We start from the raw sequence: 22,505 nt of genomic DNA on the forward strand, positions 1-22,505 counted from the left end.
TAGGATGTGAGTTGTGAGCTGCAGCTCCAGCCAATGAGTTTGCTGATTGCTGCCATGCTGCTCAGCCAGGACGAACCTATTAATTATTCACACAATTTGGGTTTCCATGGTCTACAGTTGGAAAATATACCTTGAAATATACCTGAGATGTAGTTTTGGCTGTGCTTCAAAAGTCAGATTTGATGGTTGTGTGGTGATTGCCATTCTAAACAAAGTGAGTTGCAAACTCATAGTATCTGCCTATGAGCCCCTGAGGGTATGTACAGGGAAAGGATGTGCTATAGAGTTGGGATATAAAAAACAATTGGAGAAAGAAAAAAAATATGTTTCAAGTAAATACATTATTGAGTCAAAATTGTTCAGTATGCTGGTTTACAAAGAGTTATTCATTGGTAAAGTGTATATGGTACATTCTGCAGGTTCAACGCTCCTAGCTACTTTTATAGTTATTATCAGAGGGAAAAATATCAAATTTTAATATGATCCAGACTCAAAGAGAGTGTATTGAATATTAATGATGGGAAATGATTAAAGCAAAGGCCACAGTTCTGCTCTAGGAATCATAATGTAAGCATTTGAACTTGGAAAGAAAATTCTTTAGTGTGGTTCTTTTCATGTTAGAATTATATAATTCTAAACATTAATTATATTTTTATTGTTAGAAGAATATTTACTTCTATCAGTTATGAGTGCAATATAGCTCATCTTTCATTTCAAAGATTAGATTTCAGCATTCATTCTTAGATGGCCGCTCCTTCTTCATCTTTGAGAACAAAACTGACATAAACCAAGTGGAACAGCACTGTGGTATAACTATACCTACTTGGCAAAAGAGAAAAGTTTTTCCCAACTGTAACTTATGCTCCTTTACCTCATTTCATTTTTAGCATTCACATAAAGATTATTTCCATAGCAACAAATGTACCAAAAGGTAAACGAAGCATTTTACATTTTCCAAGTGACTATCGTTTTCACAATTTTAAAACACTATAAGAGCCTGGACTCAGAGAAAAAAGCGTTTCATTCTCAACTTGAGGGAAAAAGAGAATCCCTGTACTTACATCCTGATTGGTCATCTCCCAGTAGGGTCTCTCCCCATAGGATACAACTTCCCACATAACGATTCCATAGCTCCAGACATCACTGGCAGAAGTGAACTTTCGAAAAGCTATTGCTTCTGGGGCAGTCCATCTGATTGGAATTTTGCCTCCCTAAAATTAAAAACACATGTACATATATATGTATATATATAAAATATATATGTGCATACATATACATTAGTATACTTCAAGGGTATCTAGGGACACTGCGGTTTCTTTGAGAAGATCTAGAAAGAGATGTAACATTTTTAAGTGAATCAGTTTGACAGCATGCAGTCTCTTTTCACATCTCCCAACCCATGAGCACTTGTAGACTAACAACTAATTGGCTGTCGGGAAGGTTTCTGCTATGAATTCTGTTTGACTCTTGGAAGGCATACAGGACCTACATCTCAATTAGAGTGCTCAGGATGGCAGAGCTGATGAGGGGGGGAGGCACTCGGGCACATCAATAAGGTGAACGCTCAGCATTGTAAAAGTAAAGGACTCAAATACTCTGCATGACTTGTTGTTCAATGAAACCCTGGGATGTTTAACAGTTTATAAGACAAGCAGGAAAATTCTACGTGCTGAAAACTAAAAGGTCACTTTTCCTCGACATTGTTTTATTTCTATAAGGCTTGATTATCCACCTCTTAGCTTAACCCCATACTTTAGTGTTTATCAGTTAGAATATTGAACCTAAGAAACACCATTGCTTAACTACTCAAAAAATTGTAGGTACTCAAAAAGATCACATTTTACAGTTATTTTTTCATGTACTTGCTAATATATATTGAGAGACAGATTTTCTTACCAAAAGATTAATTCACACAAACCTATTTTGTAGAAAGAATAGTGAAAACATTAGCATACAAGAAAAGAGACATAAACTTTTTAGGAAAACTTTTTAGATATATAAGAAAATAAGTTTTATGTCATAACTGAAATTTGAAAAGGGATAAAATTTAGGCTAAATATTTTTATGCACACACAAACACATGCGCACATATGGTAATATTACCGGAATTTTTTTTGGAAACTGTTCTGTCTAATAATAATTATAAAACATTGCATCACACAGAGTTGTAATATGCTTGTTTTCTTTGGTATCATTTTTATTTGTATTTAGATTTATTTTTATTTTTAAATATATATCAGTTTGACAGCATGCAGTCTCTTTTCACATCTCCCCATATATATATGGGGATGCACATGAGTACAGGTGTTGGCAGATGCTCCCACATCTTCTGATGCTAGTTTTAGGTTTTTCTTAAGCTGCCTGATGTGCTATTTGGAACCTAACTGACATTCTTTATAAGAGCAGTTTGTGTTCCTAACAATGGAACCATTTCTTCAGGGCCTTGGATAAGTTTTACTGCTTTGCTACCTGAAGCAGAATCTTGCTCTGTCATTCAGGCTGGCCTTGAGACTGGGTTTTGCAGCAGTCTAATTGCCTTGGTACCCTGAATTTTTGGATTGGAGGTGAATTGTCTTGTTCTTCAACATGTGATTAAATTGCCTTTTCAAGACTGTAGTTCATTGATTCTGCTGAGTGTCAGCTCTAAATTGTTCTCCTGTTCATTGGAACAATGCTCGCATCACTAACTTCTGAGGCTCACTTACCTGATAGGTCTCATTACTTATATTTTCTACCACTTTCACACCCCATTTCTAGAAGGGAGGCTTGAAAGTATCAGGATCCCTGGCTCTTCCACTGGTGCTTCAGTATAACACAGTAGCAAGGGCCTTGGGATAGCTGCTCCTATTTACCTAAGACAGTCTCTCATCACAGCAGCAATAGACCTTCCATAACCTCAATCTTTCTTACGCCAACTTTATTAAGTGCAATTGTAACCCAGAAAGAGTTCTTAATAGAGGTTTTATTTAATGAAATAACAGCTGTAATAGTTAGATGTGGGAAAGTAGAAATATCACATCAATTAATTCATTGGTTTAATGAGATGACCTTTGGAAGTCTTTGGTTGCTTAAACAAATTACTCTTGCTCTGCATCATGGTATAAATCCCTCCAAATCCATGTGCCACAAGTCAAAGTTGTCAAACTGGAACTATCGAACCATATAATATAGTAAAGAACTTTTTATTAGACTACCAATTTTATAGAAGAATTTAATAAGGAGACATTAAATGCATGGATTTAAGAATTAGAGGTGACAAAAGTGTTCTTCTACATTGGAACACAATTAGCTCATTTGTACAGAGAAGGAACATACAATAAATCCCTGTGCCTACAAATAATTCTGAAGTTGAGTATATCCAACAAAATATTTCAAACATTTATTAAAAGGTTTTCTTAAAAATTCAATTAATTTTTGAATTTTAACACAAATTAAATTCAATTTAAAATTTAAAATCGTAAAGAAAATTCCTTTTATAAGAAAACTCCTTTTATAACATCAGTCACTGCTCTCCTCAGTAATCTTACACTTTGTTATTCCAGTTATTTTATTTCAGTTATTTAGCTTTCTGTAAGCTGCATATTTATGATAGCTATTACACTGTGAGTAATAACCAGTTTTCCATAGACTTAGGCTTAATAGTTCTTATACTTTGTAAATCAAGTAGTGAGACATTTTAATCCCTCCAGAAAATAAAAACTTAAAAAATGAAACTTGTTTTCCAACAATTAAACTCTTGAGATGAAGAATAAAATAATTTTAATTTATATCACAGTAGAAAACACTATAGTAAAGATAAATTAAATATCCCAATAATACTGTCTATAGAAATTTGTATGTGCATATAACCATATTCATTCTTTATATACACACCATGTAAACATACATGTTTAATATAAAATTCTGTATTTTACTATTCTTTTACTTTTAAACATTCTATAACACACACACACAACATCATTTATGAATTCAGAATACTTTTTCTTGGTGTCTGTCCTAGTTAGGATTACTATTGCCATTATAAAGCATCATGGCCAAAGCAACTTGGAGAGGAAAGGGTTTATTTGTTTTATGCTTCAACAACAATTGTCATTATTAAAAGACATCAGGACAGGAAGTCAAACAGGGAAGAAACCTGGAGGCAGGAGCTGATGAAGAGGCCATAGAGGGGTGCTGCTTACGGGATGTTTCTCATGGGTTACTCAGCCTATTTTCTATAAAATACAAGACTACCAGCCCAGGAATGGCCCTACTTACAATGTGACAGGGCCTTCCTCAAGTCTCACTAATTTAAAAAATGTCCCACAGTGTCCTTTATTTATGGCTAGAAACCAATTATGAGTGAGTACATCCCAAGTTCCTCTCTTTGGGTCTGGGATACCTCACTCAGGATAGTATTTTCTATTTCCATCCATTTGCATGCAAAATTCGAGAAGTCATTGTTTTTTACCGCTGAGTAGTACTCTAATATGTATATATTCCACACTTTCTTCATCCATTCCTCCATTGAAGGGGCATCTAGGTTGTTTCCAGGTTCTGGCTATTACAAACAATGCTGCTATGAACATAGTTGAACAGATACTTTTGTCATATGATGGGGCATCTCTTGGGTATATTCCCAAGAGTGGTATTACTGGATCTTGGGGTAGGTTGATTCCAAATTTCCTGAGAAATCGCCACACTGATTTCCAAAGTGGTTGCACTAGTTTGCATTCCCACCAGCAATGGATGAGTGAGCATATAATTTGTGAACCTAGAGAAGCTAAATAAGAAAGTGAACCCAAAGAAAATCGTATAGTCATCCGCCTGGATAGGGGAAGTAGACAAGATTGCCGGGCAAAAACTGGGAACTAGCGGGTGAGGTGGCTTGGGGCTAAGGGGAAATGAGATGAGAAACGTGAGAAGGGGAGGATGGGAGGAGCTTGAGGGATTGGGATGGTTAGGATATAGGAAGGATGGATACGGGAGCAGCGAAGTATATGTACTAACTAAGGGAGCCATCTTAGGGTTGGCAAGAGACTTGACTCTAGAGGGGCTTGCAGGTGTCCAGGGAGATGTCCCCAGCTGGTACCTTGGGCAACTGAGGAGAGGGAACCTGAAATGATCCTATCCTATACTGATGAATACCTTACATATCACCTTAGAACCTGCATCTGGCGATGGATCGAGATAGAGACAGAGACTCAATTTGGAGCAACGGTCTGAGCTCTTAAAGTCCAAATGAGGAGCAGAAGGAGGGAGAACATGAGCAAGGAAGTCAGGACCATGAGGGGTGCACCCACCCACTGTGACAGTGGAACTGATTTATTGTGAGCCCACCAAGGCCAGCTGGACTGGGACTGAATAAGCATGGGATGAATCTGGACTCTCTGAACATGGCAGACAATGAAGGCTGATGAGAAGCCAAGGACAATGGCACTAGGTTTCGATCCTAATACATGAACTGGCTTTGTGGGAGCTTAGCCTGTTTGTATGATCACCTTCCTGGACCTAGATAGAAGTGGGAGGACCTTGGTCTTCCTGTAGGGCAGGGAATTTGTACTGCTCTTGAGTATCGAGAGGGAGGGGGAATGGAGTGGGGGGAGGAGAAGAGGAGTGGGGATAGGGAAAGGGGAGTGGGAGAGGGGCAATATTTGGGAGGAGGGGGAGGGAAATGGGAAACGGGGACAGGTGGAAATTTTAATTATAAAAGAATAAAAATAATTTAAAAAAATGTCCCACAGGCTTCCCTGAAGTCCAGTTTTATGTAGGTATTTTCTTAGTTGAGGCTTCCTTCACTCTAGTGAGTATAGCTTGTGTTAAGTTGACATATATCTAGCCAACACAACATCCCTAAGAAAAATAAATTAATTTCTGAGACTAGGAATATGAGTAATTTTATAAACTAAGTTTAATATTTGATTTTTCTGGTACTAAAAAACGTAGAATTGGATTTTCTATTTTCTCTCCTTTTTCTCCCATATTTCCTCTATCTCCTCTTGACTTCATTAGAGGAATACCCTTTTTGCTACTTCTTTTAACATCTTTAAAAATTAAATGCTTCTAGTCTAGCGTGTGAAAAATGCATTCTGCTAGATCTTACCCTTGTGGTGTAGGCTGCCTCAGGATCATCTTCCAGTACCCTGGAAAGCCCAAAGTCAGACACTTTGCATACAAGGTTACTGTTGATTAAGATGTTCCTAGCAGCAAGGTCTCTATGCACGTAGCCCATGTCAGAAAGGTACTTCATTCCTGCAGCGATGCCTCTCAGCATGCCAACAAGCTGAATCACAGTGAACTGGCCATCGTTTTTCTACAAAGACAGTGCAACGTTAGGAAAGCTGTACAATTCACAGGAGTAAAATTTGGAAAAAGTCTTCTTTCACTTTTCAAATTACTGTTAGCACATTTCAGAATGAAAATGTAATTTCTACTCAAGGAGGAGGGAATGCATAAGAAACCACAAATTTAACTGATTGTGTTGATCAGGTCAAACCAGGCAAAGACTTTGAAAGTCCTTCAAAAATCTCATGCAGCACACATACACATGCACAGACATGCATACATTAAAAAGAGGCACTTTAAAAAGAGAATTTCAGTGGATGAATAAAGATTGAGAGAGCAGTGTAATATGATGTATAAAAGACTAAAATTCATTATATACATATTTGAAACCATCAAACAATCAAATAAATAAATAATGTTTTAATTATCTTCTGAATATAGCTGCCTATCAAAAATTATACAACAGAAATTGTACAACAATGTACACTCCCCCAACATGTTTTAACATAGGTGTATAATATGGGTTTTAACATATTCCAACATGTTTTAACATAGTTGTATAGATATATATGTTCAGGGCAAAGGCTCTAGTATATTTTCTATAAGGAATTGTATATAATGGGAAAATAACTACAGGAAGAAGAAATAGACATGATGAGTGTTTCATGAAGCAATTTATTAGAGTTGTGCTATCTTTTGATAAGTATTTGATATGCAATCCTTAATTATTAAACAGAATAAGCCAAAAATATTGATTAAGACTGACATAAAGAAGACACACAAAATAATATGTCATTATATCTTCTATTTAAGAGACAAACATTTTGGGTCTCGATGTGATAATAACTCTGATTAAATGTGTCTCTCTAATATCAATAATTATTTGAAAACTTAAATTGTGAGAAGTTATGTTTTATTCAATTGAAATTACTATTAACTAATTCATTTATTTTTAATATATTTTACTTACTTCTCCTGACTTCTATCTGACTTCAAACTCATAGAGATCTACCTACATCCACACCCAAGTGGCACCATTAACGGTTTGTCCCAACACACTCAGGTGTGCTTAATTTACACTCTGTGTTCTTCTAGTGCCGGAGATTGCATGCCACTGATGGTTTTAAACAGATTCTTTTTTTCTAGTAATAAAAGTAATAAGTTCATATTTAAATTTGAAAAAATAGTGTGCAAGGAGGAAAACATGGACCATCCATAGTTGAACTGTGTTATTCCCTAATAATACTACTTTGAGTTACTTCTTCTCTTTTTCCTGTAGGTAGTTCTTTTACTACTCAAGTGTAAACATATCTTCTTATCTGCATTCTTTGCTTAATAGTGCTAAGCACATAGCATGCATAACATTGTATGCTATATTGTACCTCATGTTACAGACTATTTAAAAAAGCATGTGTCATTTAAAATAATCCACATTGCTGCCTTGTCACGCATTGTAGCTTCTTTTTGTCATAAATCAAAGGTCATTGCGGCAAAGTAGAGCCCATCTTGGCTAACACTGAGTATACAATGAGGTAATTTAAAAGCTATCTAGATAAACTTATTGAAATAAACATGAAATGGCCCGAGGCAATTCAGGAGTCTCTGCAGTGTGGATGAGAGCAGGGATAATTACTGAGCACTGGATGGGAAAATATCAACAGTTCTTGGAAGTCTGTTGTTTTTGTCAAAGGCATTTAATGTAACAAAGTTAAATGAACTCATAAGGCTTAAGTAATAGCTTGAATTATTTTGAATAAAGTGATGATACAAATCCAAGAGACTGGAAAACCTGTGAGTGTAGAGAAGTGAACTGGGAAGAGGCTGGTACTTTGGTGCAGGTTGGGGATCAAAACAGAAACTTTACGTAGAAGTGAAACACTGCCATGATCCGTGCACAGGCCCCTTTCAAAATTGTCACCAATTTCATAAAAGGATCTTTCCACACCAGAAGCAACACCCACTACATTGAATTTATATCTCCAGACTATAGGTTACTCATATATAAAATGTTACATCATTTTAAAGAAATTATTCAGAGTAAAGCAAGTTGTCAATATTTAAAACTGGGAGGTATGCATAGAACTCATTTACTCCTCAAACCCAAAATGTCTGACAATATTGGCTATATTTTCTGGTTGATGACTTTTCTACTGAACCCCTTTAGAAGGCCCATGATGGTTATAGACTCCAGTTTAGCATCTTAACTAATTATCTGCATGGATATTTTAGACACATTTTTCTCTGTCCATTAGTATACACATCCAAAAATTTGTATACCTATATCATCCCCTCAAGGACAAGGTGCACAACAAAAGAAGGGGCTAAAAGAATATATGAGTCGAAGAATGAGAAGTAGTGCCATGAAATGCTGTCCTTTTTGGACATGGTATGGGCATAGCACTAACAAGCTCACTGCAGCTGTGGCCATTAGCAGAGAATCTACACAACATGGCATCTTTCAATATTCTATCAAGGACAGGGGAGGTCTCAACAAACCCTCTTTCCTCCCTGAGGCCATTAATACTTGTTGGAAAGGGGGGCACTGTTATCTTAAGTGCAGTGTTGTTCATGACCAACAAGTGACTTGCCTCCTTTGATTATTCAAGCTACACAAATGGAACACAGTGATCACATACACATATGAGAGAAAGAATTAGGAACAGAACTTGCTGGTAAGAAGAAAATGTTCAGTAGGAATGGAAGGTACTTTAGAGATGGGAATGGGGCGAATATGATTAAAAAAATCATGTACATGTATGAATCTGTCAGAACATAAATAAAAATATTTCATAATTTCGAGTATTTGTATAACATTTTCTTCATTTTCTTTCTTCCTTATCTCCCTTATTTCTTTTTCCTTTATCTCTACTTTCATTTTATTTAAAGTAAGAATTTACTTATGTAAAATTACATAGCCATTTAATTGCATTTATAGAAGTTTTCTGAAAAAAAATACCTTTCAAATATCAGTATATTGTAGAGTATAATGGTGCTAACTTATTTTGAATCCATTTAAAACTTTACCATTAAGGTTGTTCAATTTTAACCTCATTCTGTGGGCAAAATCCATGTGGCCATAGACAGCTAAAGTCAAGCCACGTCTTACCTTTAAAAACGTGTCCAAGGAGCCGTTCTCCATATACTCTGTCACTATCATCACAGGTTTGCCTGGGAAGAAACAGAGTGCTGTCAATGGTGGTCAGAGAGCGCCACATTTTTCATTAATGAATTTACTAATTTATTTACTTTTATTAGCTAAGTTTTGATCAGGTTTGTCCCACATCTTTAACAGCCTCGGATACTCCCACCTCCTGCCACCCGCAGCTTTGTGTTCTTTCTCTCTCTTTCAAACAACTACCACCCAGAAAATTCTTATCTAGGAGATCTAAAGCAGATATTCTCGCAGTCTCACTGCGGATGTGTGTCAAACTGTGATAGAGTTCCTGAGCACAAATATATTTATCTCAGCAGTAAGTAAGTTACTTTGTTTATTTGTCCATTTATTTATTTATTTGTTTGTTTTTTCAAGATAGGGTTTCTCTGTAGTTTGTTTTTTGGACCCTGTCCTGGAATTAGCTCTTGATGACCAAGCTGGCCTTAAACTCACAGAGATTTGCCTGCTTCTGCCTCCCGGGTGCTGTATTTTATAAAACAATTATGTGCTACTGTATTGGAACACATGTAGATATATGCATGTAAATGCACACATATGTACATGTATGTGTGTGTGCATGTGTGGAAGAGCACATAGATTCATGTGTATGTCTTAGAAGAGTATCCATGTACAATCTCTACCTCTCTCTTATTCACCTGAGACAGGGCTGTCCTAGTTTGCTTACTGTTGCTATGATAAACAACCAAAACCAACTTGGGGGAAAAAGAGTTTATTTGGTTTTATACATCCTACTGCAGTTTATTTGGTTTTATACATCCTAATACATGCCAATTTGCTGTACAATGAAAAGTATGTTGGGTAAAATTAAGCATTGATTTAAACTATTTTGAGTTAAGAAAAAGAACTCTAACAAAAAAATGACTAGTTTTTATATCAATTATTTGTATTTTATATATATTATGTTAATCACAGAAGTGAGTTTCATACAACTATTAAGAGCATTGTCATTAACTTAATGATATTCTCAAGATGAGTTTTTTAGTTAGGAATTGATGAGTTCAGGACACTGAATTAGAGCTTGCATATTTAAATACAAAACGCTATATAAAAGTGCAAACTTAGCTATAGAAAAATCTGACAAACACATATGAAAAAATAATATAGACAGAAAAGTTTTCATTTAAGATCATTTAAAACTACTATTTAGAATCATAAGACAGTACAGTTTAATTTCTCACTCAGATGATTATGCTCTCATGAAGTACATTAGTAGCAATATTCTTTAAATGGAGTGTTACAGAGTATTACAAAGGCAGGAGACTATTCTTCATCCTCTTTAAAGTTTAATATTCTTTTTTATTAAAACTTGATTTGACATTCTTGCAGAAGGTATAATGAGAAGTGACTAACATTCAAGAGTAAGTTTATGATATGCCCAAGAAACTTGTTAAAAAGTACTTATCAAGTTCAGATATGGACAAAGCCTGGTTTCTATGTTTAAATTAAGATTATGACAAAAAAATAAAGGATTATTGTTTTACAATTAGATTTCAAGTCATAACAGTCAATACTAAAGAAACAACAACTGATTCTGGCCGTGATATGGGAAAGGAGACAACTTTGCACCTAGCTGGTAGAAATGTAAATTTATTAAATGTAAATTTATTAAACTGTTGTGGAAATCAGAATGGTATTTTCTCAAGAAAATAATAATTGAACAACTGAATGACCCAGTTCTACTACCTGATAAGTCATACTAAAGAAACACTTTCACATGTGTTTATTGCTGTATCATTCATAATGACTAGGAAAGAGAGTCAGTCTAGATGTCTATCAAGAGATTGGTACATAAAGATTATAGGGTATCCCCAACAAAATTTCCTTCAGCTATAGACAAAAATGTAATTGTGACAATTGAAGAAAAAATGGTGTGGTGTGGTGTGTGTGTGTGTGTGTGTGTGTGTGGTCACAGGTCAAGAAGCAGAAAGGGAACATGAAATGGGAGGAATAGAAAGGGGACTAGTAGCATGGCTCACAGGAAGTGAGGGAGCAGAAAGGTGAGAAGAAGAAATGGCGGTATCTGTAACATGAGAAGAGAGACTGCTGGAGGAAATGAAAAGTCAGAACGGGGAAGTGGGTGATAGAGTTGGGGAAAATCACAATAATTTTTAAAGTTGGGTGGTGGTGGCACATGTCTTTAATACAAGCACTTGGAAGACAGAGGCAAATGAATCTCTCTGAGTTTGAGGCCAGACTGATCTACAAGAGCTAGTTTCAGAATAGACTTCAAAGCTACAGAGAAACCCTGTCTCAAGAATAATAATAATAATAGCTAAAAAAATAACCCTACATTTTCAGTGGTTATGTCAGTATAACATGGAGAATATTTCATAAACATATGTGGTTTGTTTAGGCCAGAATTATCTTGGGGCCTGTACTTCGAGGCCTGTAGGACAGAGATAAGCCTGGCTCAAGTTTGAGGTATAGTCCTAAAGCTACCGAGGAGGGATGACACAGCAAAATCTAGGTAGATGTCCCTCCAGCCAGAGGGAGGGCTTGGCTATCTCTCATTGGCTAGAGGTACCCCCACATCACACGGTGTCTCTTCACCTATATAAGCTGACACTCACAGTAATAAACTGAGTTCCTGCTTTGACTTGACTCCCTATTGCATATGATTGTCCTGCATCATGGGGCTGTGGAATGGACATATAGAGCACTTACTTTTCCCTGGGGAATTAGGCTAAGGAGCTCTCACAACAGTTTGTGTTCATAAATAGAGAAATTCTTCTAATTTGTAGTTTATTTAATGATATTGAGGGTCTTTATTTTAATGGAAATCAAACAAACTTCAAAACTGGAAAAATATTGTTTGTTCTTTAAGTCTTATGCTGATATCACATTGTCCAATTTCAATGTTTATTTTTATGAATCCCTTTTCTTTCAAGAATCCATAATTTGTATGACCCTCTGTGTCAGACTGAGAAACAGCCTAGTTAATAATATTAAAGTTGTTTTCAGACTTTACACCAGTGAAGTATCTTGCTACATAAATGTATGCCTTATATTTATCTGCTTTTAGAAATCAATGCTACCAGGAAGGAAACTTTCTCACAAAGAGAAAATATGTGTGTATATCTAACATTATTATCACACAGCATACAAGTATTTCTATGAATTATATCTAAACTAGAGCTAAAAGTGTAGTTGTTGAAGGTAATTGCTGATGAAACAAAGTGTCCTAATTTTCTGGAGTCAACCCAAAGTTTCCCTGAATCAGCCTTAGTTCGAGTCTTTATTTTAATCTACCTAATCCATCCCTTCCTTACAGAAGGATTATGTGCTTATGACAAATTGTTAAAAGAACTGAATTGTTACAGATTTCTATGGAACACAGACTCTGATTCCCCTCATAGTCAAGTATTAGTTCATAATTACAAATAGACATTATAATGATCAAAGGAAAACACTGATCTACATCTGTCCTTATATTTTTGGAGCTTTTCTCTTTATCTACTCAAAACAGATTCAAGTTTTTCTCTCCTTATAATTTATTCTTTCTGTCTACCATGTGTATTTTAGACTGATTACTAATGGCTACATATCAGTAGTAGAAGATAATAGATGCAGTCATTCCTTAGCATCCACTGAGAATTTTTCCAAGACTCCATATACCCAAATCTGCAGTAAGGTAAGTTCATTATATAAAACTATATGATATTTACAAATAGCCTATAAATATCCTGAATAATTTAATGTTTTCTTGATTGCTTACCATACATAATATATTAGAAATGTTATGGAGATAATTTTATTTTTTAAGGTCTGATAGTAAGGGAAATGAGTATACTTGTTTAGTAAACAATCAATTCTCCCTCAAACCCCCCTCCTGTTTCCAAGCAATTTTAGTTACAGCAGGTTGAATGCTTGGATGTTAAACCTACAGGAAGTCAACCATATTTACAAATGTTAAGCCAAGGTCTAGAGGGTAGGAATGGGACATACAGACATTTTACAAAAAGTATCTCATTTTGTGCAATGGTATCTTAAATTTTATTCTCAGTTCACAAAACTTAGAAGATAGAATTTCCATTGTAAAAAGAACTCTCTAACCAGAAAAGTGACTAACAATGAAAAATACACATTTAGAAAAAGAAGGTGAATCTTTTCAAAGCAGACAAGTGTCTTGTCTATGAGATTTTTCAAACACTATTATCAAATTGTAAAAGTCAGATTAATTATGTGTGATAGTGTAAGTTGGAATGTCAAAAACAAAAATGTAATTGCAGAAGTATGATAAGGACCTAAAATGCATTTCTAATTTCCAATGATGATGAAAAAGCTATTAAAATGGATGTTTGCAAACAACTACAAGATTCTTTTGTTTATAAGAATAAGACACTTCAAGATCCATGCGATTATTTTTTATGCTTGAGTCATTTTAATGCTAATTACATTTAGTTTGGCTTATGTTTTTTCTCAGTTACAGCTATCCAGCAAAAATGACATGGCAATAATTACCGTGGCTTACTCTAACCATTGTAAATTCAATAAAAGTGTATAAATCATTTCTCATTATCCAGCTGGCAGGACAGAAGAAGTGTAGATCTGCCAATAATTTTGAAATCATATTATCAAAAATCCATATAAAAAGAGCTCATAAAGCATGTCAAGACAGGACTTTAATCACAGAGGACACTCTACGCAGCTTTGTGTTATTTCCTGAGGGCCTACGCCAGGCAGTCTATGAAAGTGCGGCACATTATTTGTGGAATCTGCTTTCTATTGATGCTCATAAACTAGCTCTTATATCTTGACTTATTAAATGTCTTTCTATGCGAGAAACTATGTTATTAATTGTTACTAAAGTTCTATAATCATGATAAGAGAGTTGGTTCTTCTCAGTGCAAGTAAGGCTCAGAAAGATTCTTACTAAGTTTGACAAGACAAAGTCATTTAGGAAGGAACAATGGAGATATGAGAAGGGTTTTGTTTCCTTTTATACTGATTTCACAATTCCAAAATATGTATTGCCAGCCCACATTTCATTTTATACCCTAATGTATGCTCAAATTTTCATGTGCTAATGTGAACATGATACAAGCCATGTAACTATTGACTCTCTTAAAGAATTCAGCTTCTCTCATTGTTCTCCTTTTACGTTTTTCTCTGTGTCTACTTTTGTTTGTTCGTCTGTCTGCCTCCCTGCCCCTATACACTTCAGGTGATATATTGTGGTATAAGCTACCATTTCACATGTAAGAAGTATCTAGAATTCTTTATAAGAAGCACAAATATGAGTTGTAATTGAGTTTGCTTTGATGAAGGGCTAGGAAAAGAAGGAAGTACATTTGCTACTCAATCAGTGTAAGTTTTCATTTATGCAAAAATTATTTCTGGAAGTTAAATACATCCTTTATACTTATTGTGCTAGTTATAATTTATTACAGCTTTTAAGTCTTTTATTTGAGAATGGATCTTATAATAATACTTTACTTAAAAAACAAAATGAATTCTTTCCTTTATAGTGTTGATTTTGATGTTTAATTTTGTTTCCCTCTTTTTTGACAACAGAATTGGGTCCCATACTGTAGTCTATCTAGATTTACTAGAACTTGGTGCCTAGCAGAGTGGCCGCAAATTTATGATTGTACTTGTCTCGGTTTTCTGAATCCTGGAATTCCAGGTGAAAGTCAACAGGTCTGGATTCTGTGGTGTCTGTGTTTGAGCAAAAATCTACTACACATCTTAAAGAAAGGCAGAATACTGTTTTTCTCATCTTGCAATCATATTACCCATATGCCAGCGTCATTTGAAGTAAACTCTGGGAAATGTGATTGTAGCTCTTACTTCTCACAGTGTGGACCATGATAAGTAGCCAAGGCACAGTCTGTACGCTTGTTAGAAATGGAAAATGTGTCCTCAGTGAAGGAAATGAAAAAAGATCCTACAGTTGGACAGTAACCAGGAGGCAACTTCAGTTCCGAGAAACATCAAACAAGGCAACATCACAAATGCTGCAGTTAAATCTGGACTCACGTTACTTGTGTTTATACACTCTGCTTTTATGAAGCCATTACTTCATCAATAAACACATGACACCACTTCAGGCTACCAGGGAGTCTTTCATTAGGAGCATCATAATTCAACAGAAAACAAAGGTCAGAGCGGCTTTTTTAGAAACACTTTATGAGTGCTACAGGAGTAAATATAAGCTTCTGTCTATGGTTGTATATCTATAGTTTCATTTTATTGTTCCACAGTATTTGGGCTGTATTCCATTCTTTATACTGACACTTTATAGTTTGAAAGTGATTTTAGTTTGACTTTAAGGTTAAACCAAGGATAACACATGTAGAACCACTAAAGTATTAATGATCAATGCCAATAAAAAAGTAAGATCATTTGACTATGAATGAATGAAAAGAGATAATACTGAGAGAGGAAACAAACACAACAATAAAACCAAACTACAGAGAAGCTGGTTAAAAAGATGTGTGTACGTTTTAATTATGTGGTGTTTTTACTTGCTGGCTAAGAGATTATGAAAAATCACTTGTAAAGTCTTGTAATTTTAATTGGGGCAAATATTAAATGAACAAAAGCTAGTGTGCTTCATCTAAGGTGAAATGCTAATATTAATATAGGTGTAAATTGAAAGCTTCCTAACAAATCACATGTAAGCTTTTTTTTTTTTTTTTTTGGTTTTTCGAGACAGGGTTTCTCTGTGGTTTTGGAGCTTGTCCTGGAACTAGCTCTTGTAGACCAGGCTGGTCTCAGACTCACAGAGATCCGCCTGCCTCTGCCTCCCAAGTGCTGGGATTAAAGGCGTGCGCCACCACCGCCAGGCACATATAAGTATTTAATTAACATAATTATTCTCAAAATGGTCATTCTCAAGTCAAAAAAATGACTTCTTTATGTTGATGTTTGTGAAGTTGGGTATCAATAAGTTATAGAGTGAAATTAGTTCTAATTATAAACATTACTTTTACTAGGGTACAGAATCTAAATAATCAAATCTAGCAACATTGTTTAATAATAAATTTTTATGAAACATATTTCTTCATTTCCAACAATGATTTATTCTTTAGTTATTATCTATTGCTACAAATTATTTTTTCTACATGGATGGAACTTACATTCCTTAAGAAATAATATCTATTAGTATTTTTAATCATTATTTTCTATGTAATTTCTCAATGACTGCAGGTATCCTAGCAAAAAACACAAATACCAAACCAACTATATGGTAGGCCGGGCTGCCCAATGAGTGCAGGGCATCTGTTCACGGGCTTTATAAGTGGGCACTGGGAACTGAATTCATATTCTCACGCTGGGTGGCAAGGCATGTCTCTTACAAACTGACCTATCTCTCAGGTCCGAGATTAAAAATAATCCATAATGTGAAATATACTAATTTAAGTAGTTGTACATTTTTACTTAAATTGAATTTATTCATTCATCCATCCAAAAACTGAATAATGGAGTGATTTGTTAAGTAACAAATTTTATTTTTTTGTAGACCAAATAGAATATATAATTTGCAGACTTCTATATTACAGGAAGCTAAACTACAACATGCTTTCAGTTTTAAGGCTTTGTGCAAAAGCAAAGGATATCTCAATGGCTACATTCCCTTGTCAATATTTCATTTTTTCACTCTTTGGGTATAAAAATAGTGAAGTGAATTTTGAATGATATTTATTGCCTTTATTCTTATCAGTCCCTAATTACAAACTGGCTGAATAGCTTAAATCCTAATTTTATCATTTATAACAAATAGAGAGAGAGAGCCAAACTCAAGCTGAAACACTTTCAAAGCAAGCTTTACACCTTGTACATTAATGGTTTAGCTTTCACATAATTCCCTACATGTATTTAATGTGTGATAGATATAAGTGGCTAAGAGTGTGTCACTTTGAAGTAGCTCACTGTGTAGTATAGGAGAAAAACCAGGTGCAAATATAAATGCACCGCAATGTACACTGAGACAAAGTGCCAAGAAATGCTGCTGCCATGCATAGCACTGCCTCTGGCTGAGAATTATTCTTTTAATAAACGTGTGAAAAGTCTGTAAGGTTGGGCTCTGATTGGGAACATGCACATGAGGAAAGTAAGAGCCTCTTTCATTCGCAGTTTGCCCTCTTACACTGGCATTCTAATCTGGATCTTCAGGTTCCCTGCACTCAACCATTCTGCAGCATGGAGGGTCAAGCACTTGTCATGCAGACATTCAGGTTTGAAGGAAGAGTGAAGATAAATGACTATGATTCCGAAGGCACAAGAAAGCAGAGGAGTACATTCTGAGACTGAATAAAGTAACATGAAGGAGCAAAATAATTATATGGAATTTCTGCAGAGGAATCAAGGGAGCAGAGAAATGCAGCAGGATTTCATCAAGTTTGGAACACATTGTAATTAAGTTTTTTGCTTGTTGATATGGAAACATCACAGGAAAGCACTATTTGGTAAAGTCTAAGGGCAACAGAGTATACTGTGAAATTTCCGAAGATGGAAAAAATAGCTTGAAGGCCATTTGAATCACACTAATTAAAATATAAACAAATAGAAATAATCTAAGATCCCATTGCTGAAGATACCACGTTGTTCAAACATGGGACTTTAAGGAATCATTTTGGATTTGATTTGGAAATCTCTTCTCTTAGGACTATCTCTAACCATATTTTAAAGGAGTTATGCAAGATGCCAAAAGAAAGAACACTAAAAGTCCTATCCTGCTCTAATGTCTACAGTTGGCAGCAATGGCCAGCATGACAAGCTATCCCAAAATGTGAAATAGTGGCATTTTTTTTCTAAGGAGTAATCAACAGCCATACAATTGGGGTTAACACCCACTCATAAGGAATAGGTCATGCTGGAAATGTAAATTTAACCAGCTACCCTCGTGAGGTCATAGACCCCCTGAGGAGAAACTACTATCACCACTTTCTTTTTGGTTGATCTTATTTTTTTGTTTCGTTCTTTGTTTGTTTTTCTCAGTTTTCAAGACAAGGTTTCTTTATAGCTTTGGGGCCTGTTTTGGAACTAGCTCTTGTAAACCAGGCTGGTCTCGAACTCACAGAGGTCCTCCTGCCTCTGCTTCCCAAGTGCCTGGACTAAAGAAGTGTGCCACAACCTCCTGGCTATCACCACTTTCTTAAAACACTATAATTACTAATTATATTCTAAACATTTACCCTTATATCTCTTATATCTAAGTTAAGTGTAACTGTCATCCTTCATCAAAGAAGCTTCCTTTTACAGCAAAGATATTGCTAAAGAATTTGAAATATATTTAAATGTAGAGGTCAACAGAGCTGATTGTGGCAACCCAGACTCAAATCATACATTCACAACACAATCCTTACACTTAAGGGTCAGGGAACAGCATGGAAGAGGGTGAGCGACCTCTTTTTTAGAGCCATAGACCCTAGACATATGCAGTGAGATTGGTTCTTCCAAGGAAGGAAGAAAAGGATAAATAAATAGGATATAAAGTGTAGGGAGAAGTGGGAAGAGCGGGGAGTGCAAGCAATCAAGACATATTATAGGAAAATTCTCAAAGAATCATTAAAAACATTATATTATTTATAAAGAATGTTCTTCTAAAAATCTGACATTTGAGAAATAGCAATAAATGTTTATATTCCATCAAAATTTCAGGATACAATAGTGATCAATTGTCAGTTAATCTGAATATGTGTAAAGAAAGTGAGACTACTGCTTTAAGGGTTGTTCCAATATTTGGTTCAATTTGTCAATTTCATAATAGAAGTGAATTTAATTTTACATTATTCTAGTTAACAAATAAAACTAAACAAAAACGTCGCTCAATAGAAATGTCTATTCCTTTCTCTAGGCTTTATTCACTGGTAGGAAAAGATATTTTGCATGTGACATGTTCGTGAGAATGAACAAACACACATGTAGCTCTGTTCATGGAGGTCACAGGCCAGTCTCAGGTGGAATATCTTGAATTGAGAAACAGAAACAGTTTTTTGTTTTTTTAAAGAAAGGGCCTCTCACTAAACTACCTGGTCATTGAGTCCTAGAGATCTACTTGTTTCTACATATCCAGCATTGGAATTACTAACTGGCATCATTATACTAGAACATTCACATAACAGTTAGAACCTGAACTCATGTCCTCATCCTTGCCTGGAGAGGAATTTTTTGACTAAGTTATTTTCTCAGTCCATGGAAATAAAGTTAACTAAGCAAGTAGGGTGAGGAGATAACTCAGTAATTAAAGTATAAATTGCTTCTCATGGTATATTGTAGTGATAACTAGGACTTGGATTTGACTTTCAAAATAAATGTTAAAAAACAAGCATTGAGGTTTGCATTTGTAACTGCAGGAATGCAGAGGAGAGCTTAGAAGGATCCCAGGAGCTCACTGAAGATCCTGCCTAGCATAGATGGCCTTCACCTTCATGAATGCACAGTCCTCTCTCATTAATATACACACACTTGAAAGAGCTAAGTGCTGTAACAGAAGAAAAGAAAAACATAACATTTGTCTTCATTTTATTTTTTTCTTGGAACTATTTAAATAGTAAAAGTTGTCACTTATATATATATAAGATTATATACACACACACATATATATACAACAAAATGTCTTGTGTTGGGAGTTTCTAAAGTCATGAGACTTCTCTACCATATATATATGCATATGAATATGTATGTGTATTATATATGTACACACATATGTGTTTTATATTCATACATAGGTATATGTGTTTGTATATATGTGTGTGTATATAAGTATATATATACACACACATATATACCGTTTCATAAATAATTATAGACGGAATCTAAATGGGCCCTCAATCTTTTATCACCTGCAGTAACAGAATAAAGAGAGGCATCCATAGGGGTGCTACTCCAGACTCTCCACTTCAGCTTCAATCAGAAAAATCGCAAGAGTTAGTTGCACTTATGTCTCATTATCTGTGTGCTGCAGGTTGAGAATAATTGCTGAATAAATTAGCATCAGATCAGAGAGCATGAAATTAAGGACACAAATAAAGTGAGTCGCAACATGGTAAATTGAAAACAAGTTGAAGACTTCCGAAGTTGAACATTAAGGGCTGCATTTAGAGAAGGGAAATAGACTTTCAACTCACACAGATCACAAAGTTGAAACCAAAGACATATTTTCAGCATTTACATTTGCTTTCCTTATATGTAGCCTTCCTTCAGGTAGCAACATCAAGCAGAATATTTCATTAAGAGAATTGCAATTGAAAACTATCCTCTCCACTGCAATGCCATTTTTTAGAGTAGAGCTAACATAATCTGCATATGATCATGTGTTTACTTTGGTATTAACACCTAATAATAAAGTTTCCAAGCACATAAAAGTATATGAGAAATTCGCCTGTGTTATTATAGGAAGTTGTCTCAGTTAAGTTCCTCAGTACACAGTTGCATAAAGATGATCTATAATAAATCAAGGTTATGTAAATATAAATAAATATATCTTTAAAAATTGGGACATTGCTTACTCTGAAGCACATTTAATACATAAAAATATGTGCCTACTCACTAGTACAAATTTTGATGACACACTTACTCAATGACATACATAAAATAACATAACTTAATCTCTAGGACTGTCCTTTAAGCTAGATAGCATTCCCATTTCTTTGTGTCAGTAAGGCTCAAGATATTTAAATAAAGTAGCTGTGCATTGGCATAGATTTAGATAAAATAGGTTTGCTTAAATACTCAGTGCATTAACTGTCCTTTCCTAGAGCAATTTACTGTTTGCCTAGGGAATGGGAAACGTGGTGCCAATATTAGAAAGTTAACTAGAATATTTCAATAAGAGTTTTGGACCAAATAAGAGAACATTCTAGATTGTTGCAAACATCTTCATTGGAAAGGCCAGGAGATGACTCTGAGGCAACTTGAGGAGTTATTGTGTGATATAATTTGTGGAATTTGACTATGACTTTGAAGGAATTGTAAAGGCAATAAATGTGAGGTGTATATTTCAGAAGCTCTATAGTCAGAGCAAAATATAAAGTATATATCCTTCTGTTCATATAAATTATGAAAGAAATTTCATAATTATGCTTTGACTGATATTTTTCTCTGTGACAGGTAAACTTGGGTCTCCAAGAAGGCACACTGCTACAATGCTGTAGGGAGCAGTGAGACTCCAGATCCTGAATTTCTTGTAATCCCCTGATCTGAGTGCCTACAGCTGCTCTGAGCAGGAGACCTTCAGGAGTTCCTGATGGCAGGAGAATGGTTTCTGGTGGGTTTGGCTAGGGCGTGGCTATCTCTATATAATCTGCCCCTGAACACAATAAAGGGTGCATTCTTGGGGAATTCAAGGATGACCGTGTCTCTATCTCTCTGTCTGTGTGTGTCTGTGTATTTTAACCTCCAGACCCCTTGCCCCAAGCTCGGTAACTGGGTGCCAGCGCACAGAGTGCAGACATGGTGGCGGGGTGTGCGGCACAATGCCACCTGGGCACTGATAGGGAAAGGCCAGCTGAACCAGGTCATGAGAATCCTACAGAAAGCTGAAGGTTGGGAGTTTTTAAAGCTTTCTGTAACTACAGTTTGGGATACATAACTTTAGATAATCTCTAAAAATCACACTTAATATTTGTGGAATTATTAAATGGGAGTTACTGGAGCAGTGAGAAATTTTGAAAATGTATCTTGCGGCTCATTGGGCATATGTCCATTTCTATTAAGAAATTTAAATGGTTTTTATATTTTAAATTTTATTATCTTTATCACAGAGATGGATGAAAGTAGCTCAGAATGTAACTGTGAAGATACTATGAATTAAATCAGATAAAACTCAAAATGGGTATTGTCCAAGTCAATGCTCACTGAGTACATAGCCACTTTACTTGTATCACTGTGTTTATTTGATTATTAGTTCAATTGTTTTATATATATTTATATACTTTCTGAGTGTGTGTGTGTATGTATGTGTGTGTGTGTGTGTGAGCACGTGTGCATGCATGTGAATGCCATGTCAAGTAAAGGTAATTGAGCGAGTTATGCTGAGCAATAAATGCAAACTAAGTGACTTAGGACAAAACAGCTTGTAGGAAAATCATTTCTGGACCAGTAGAGGACCAGTTAAATT

General features: G+C 35.3%; 1 protein-coding gene across 10 annotated transcripts in view; it reads right to left on the bottom strand.

Annotated features, from left to right (window-relative positions):
• Positions 1-22,505, bottom strand: part of Epha5 (EPH receptor A5) — a 285,266-nt gene that overhangs the window by 18,800 nt on the left and 243,961 nt on the right. For all 10 annotated transcript variants that reach the window (XM_057771266.1, XM_057771265.1, XM_057771263.1 and 7 more), the window contains 3 exons: positions 9,371-9,432; positions 6,083-6,292; positions 1,062-1,211 (listed from right to left, as the gene is read on the bottom strand). In XM_057771266.1, coding sequence (XP_057627249.1) covers positions 1,062-1,211; positions 6,083-6,292; positions 9,371-9,432 — 422 coding nt within the window. The remainder of the gene's footprint in view (positions 1-1,061; positions 1,212-6,082; positions 6,293-9,370; positions 9,433-22,505) is intronic.

Source organism: Chionomys nivalis, chromosome 6 (genome assembly GCF_950005125.1).
Source record: "Chionomys nivalis chromosome 6, mChiNiv1.1, whole genome shotgun sequence".
NCBI classification, from domain to species: domain Eukaryota; kingdom Metazoa; phylum Chordata; class Mammalia; order Rodentia; family Cricetidae; genus Chionomys; species Chionomys nivalis.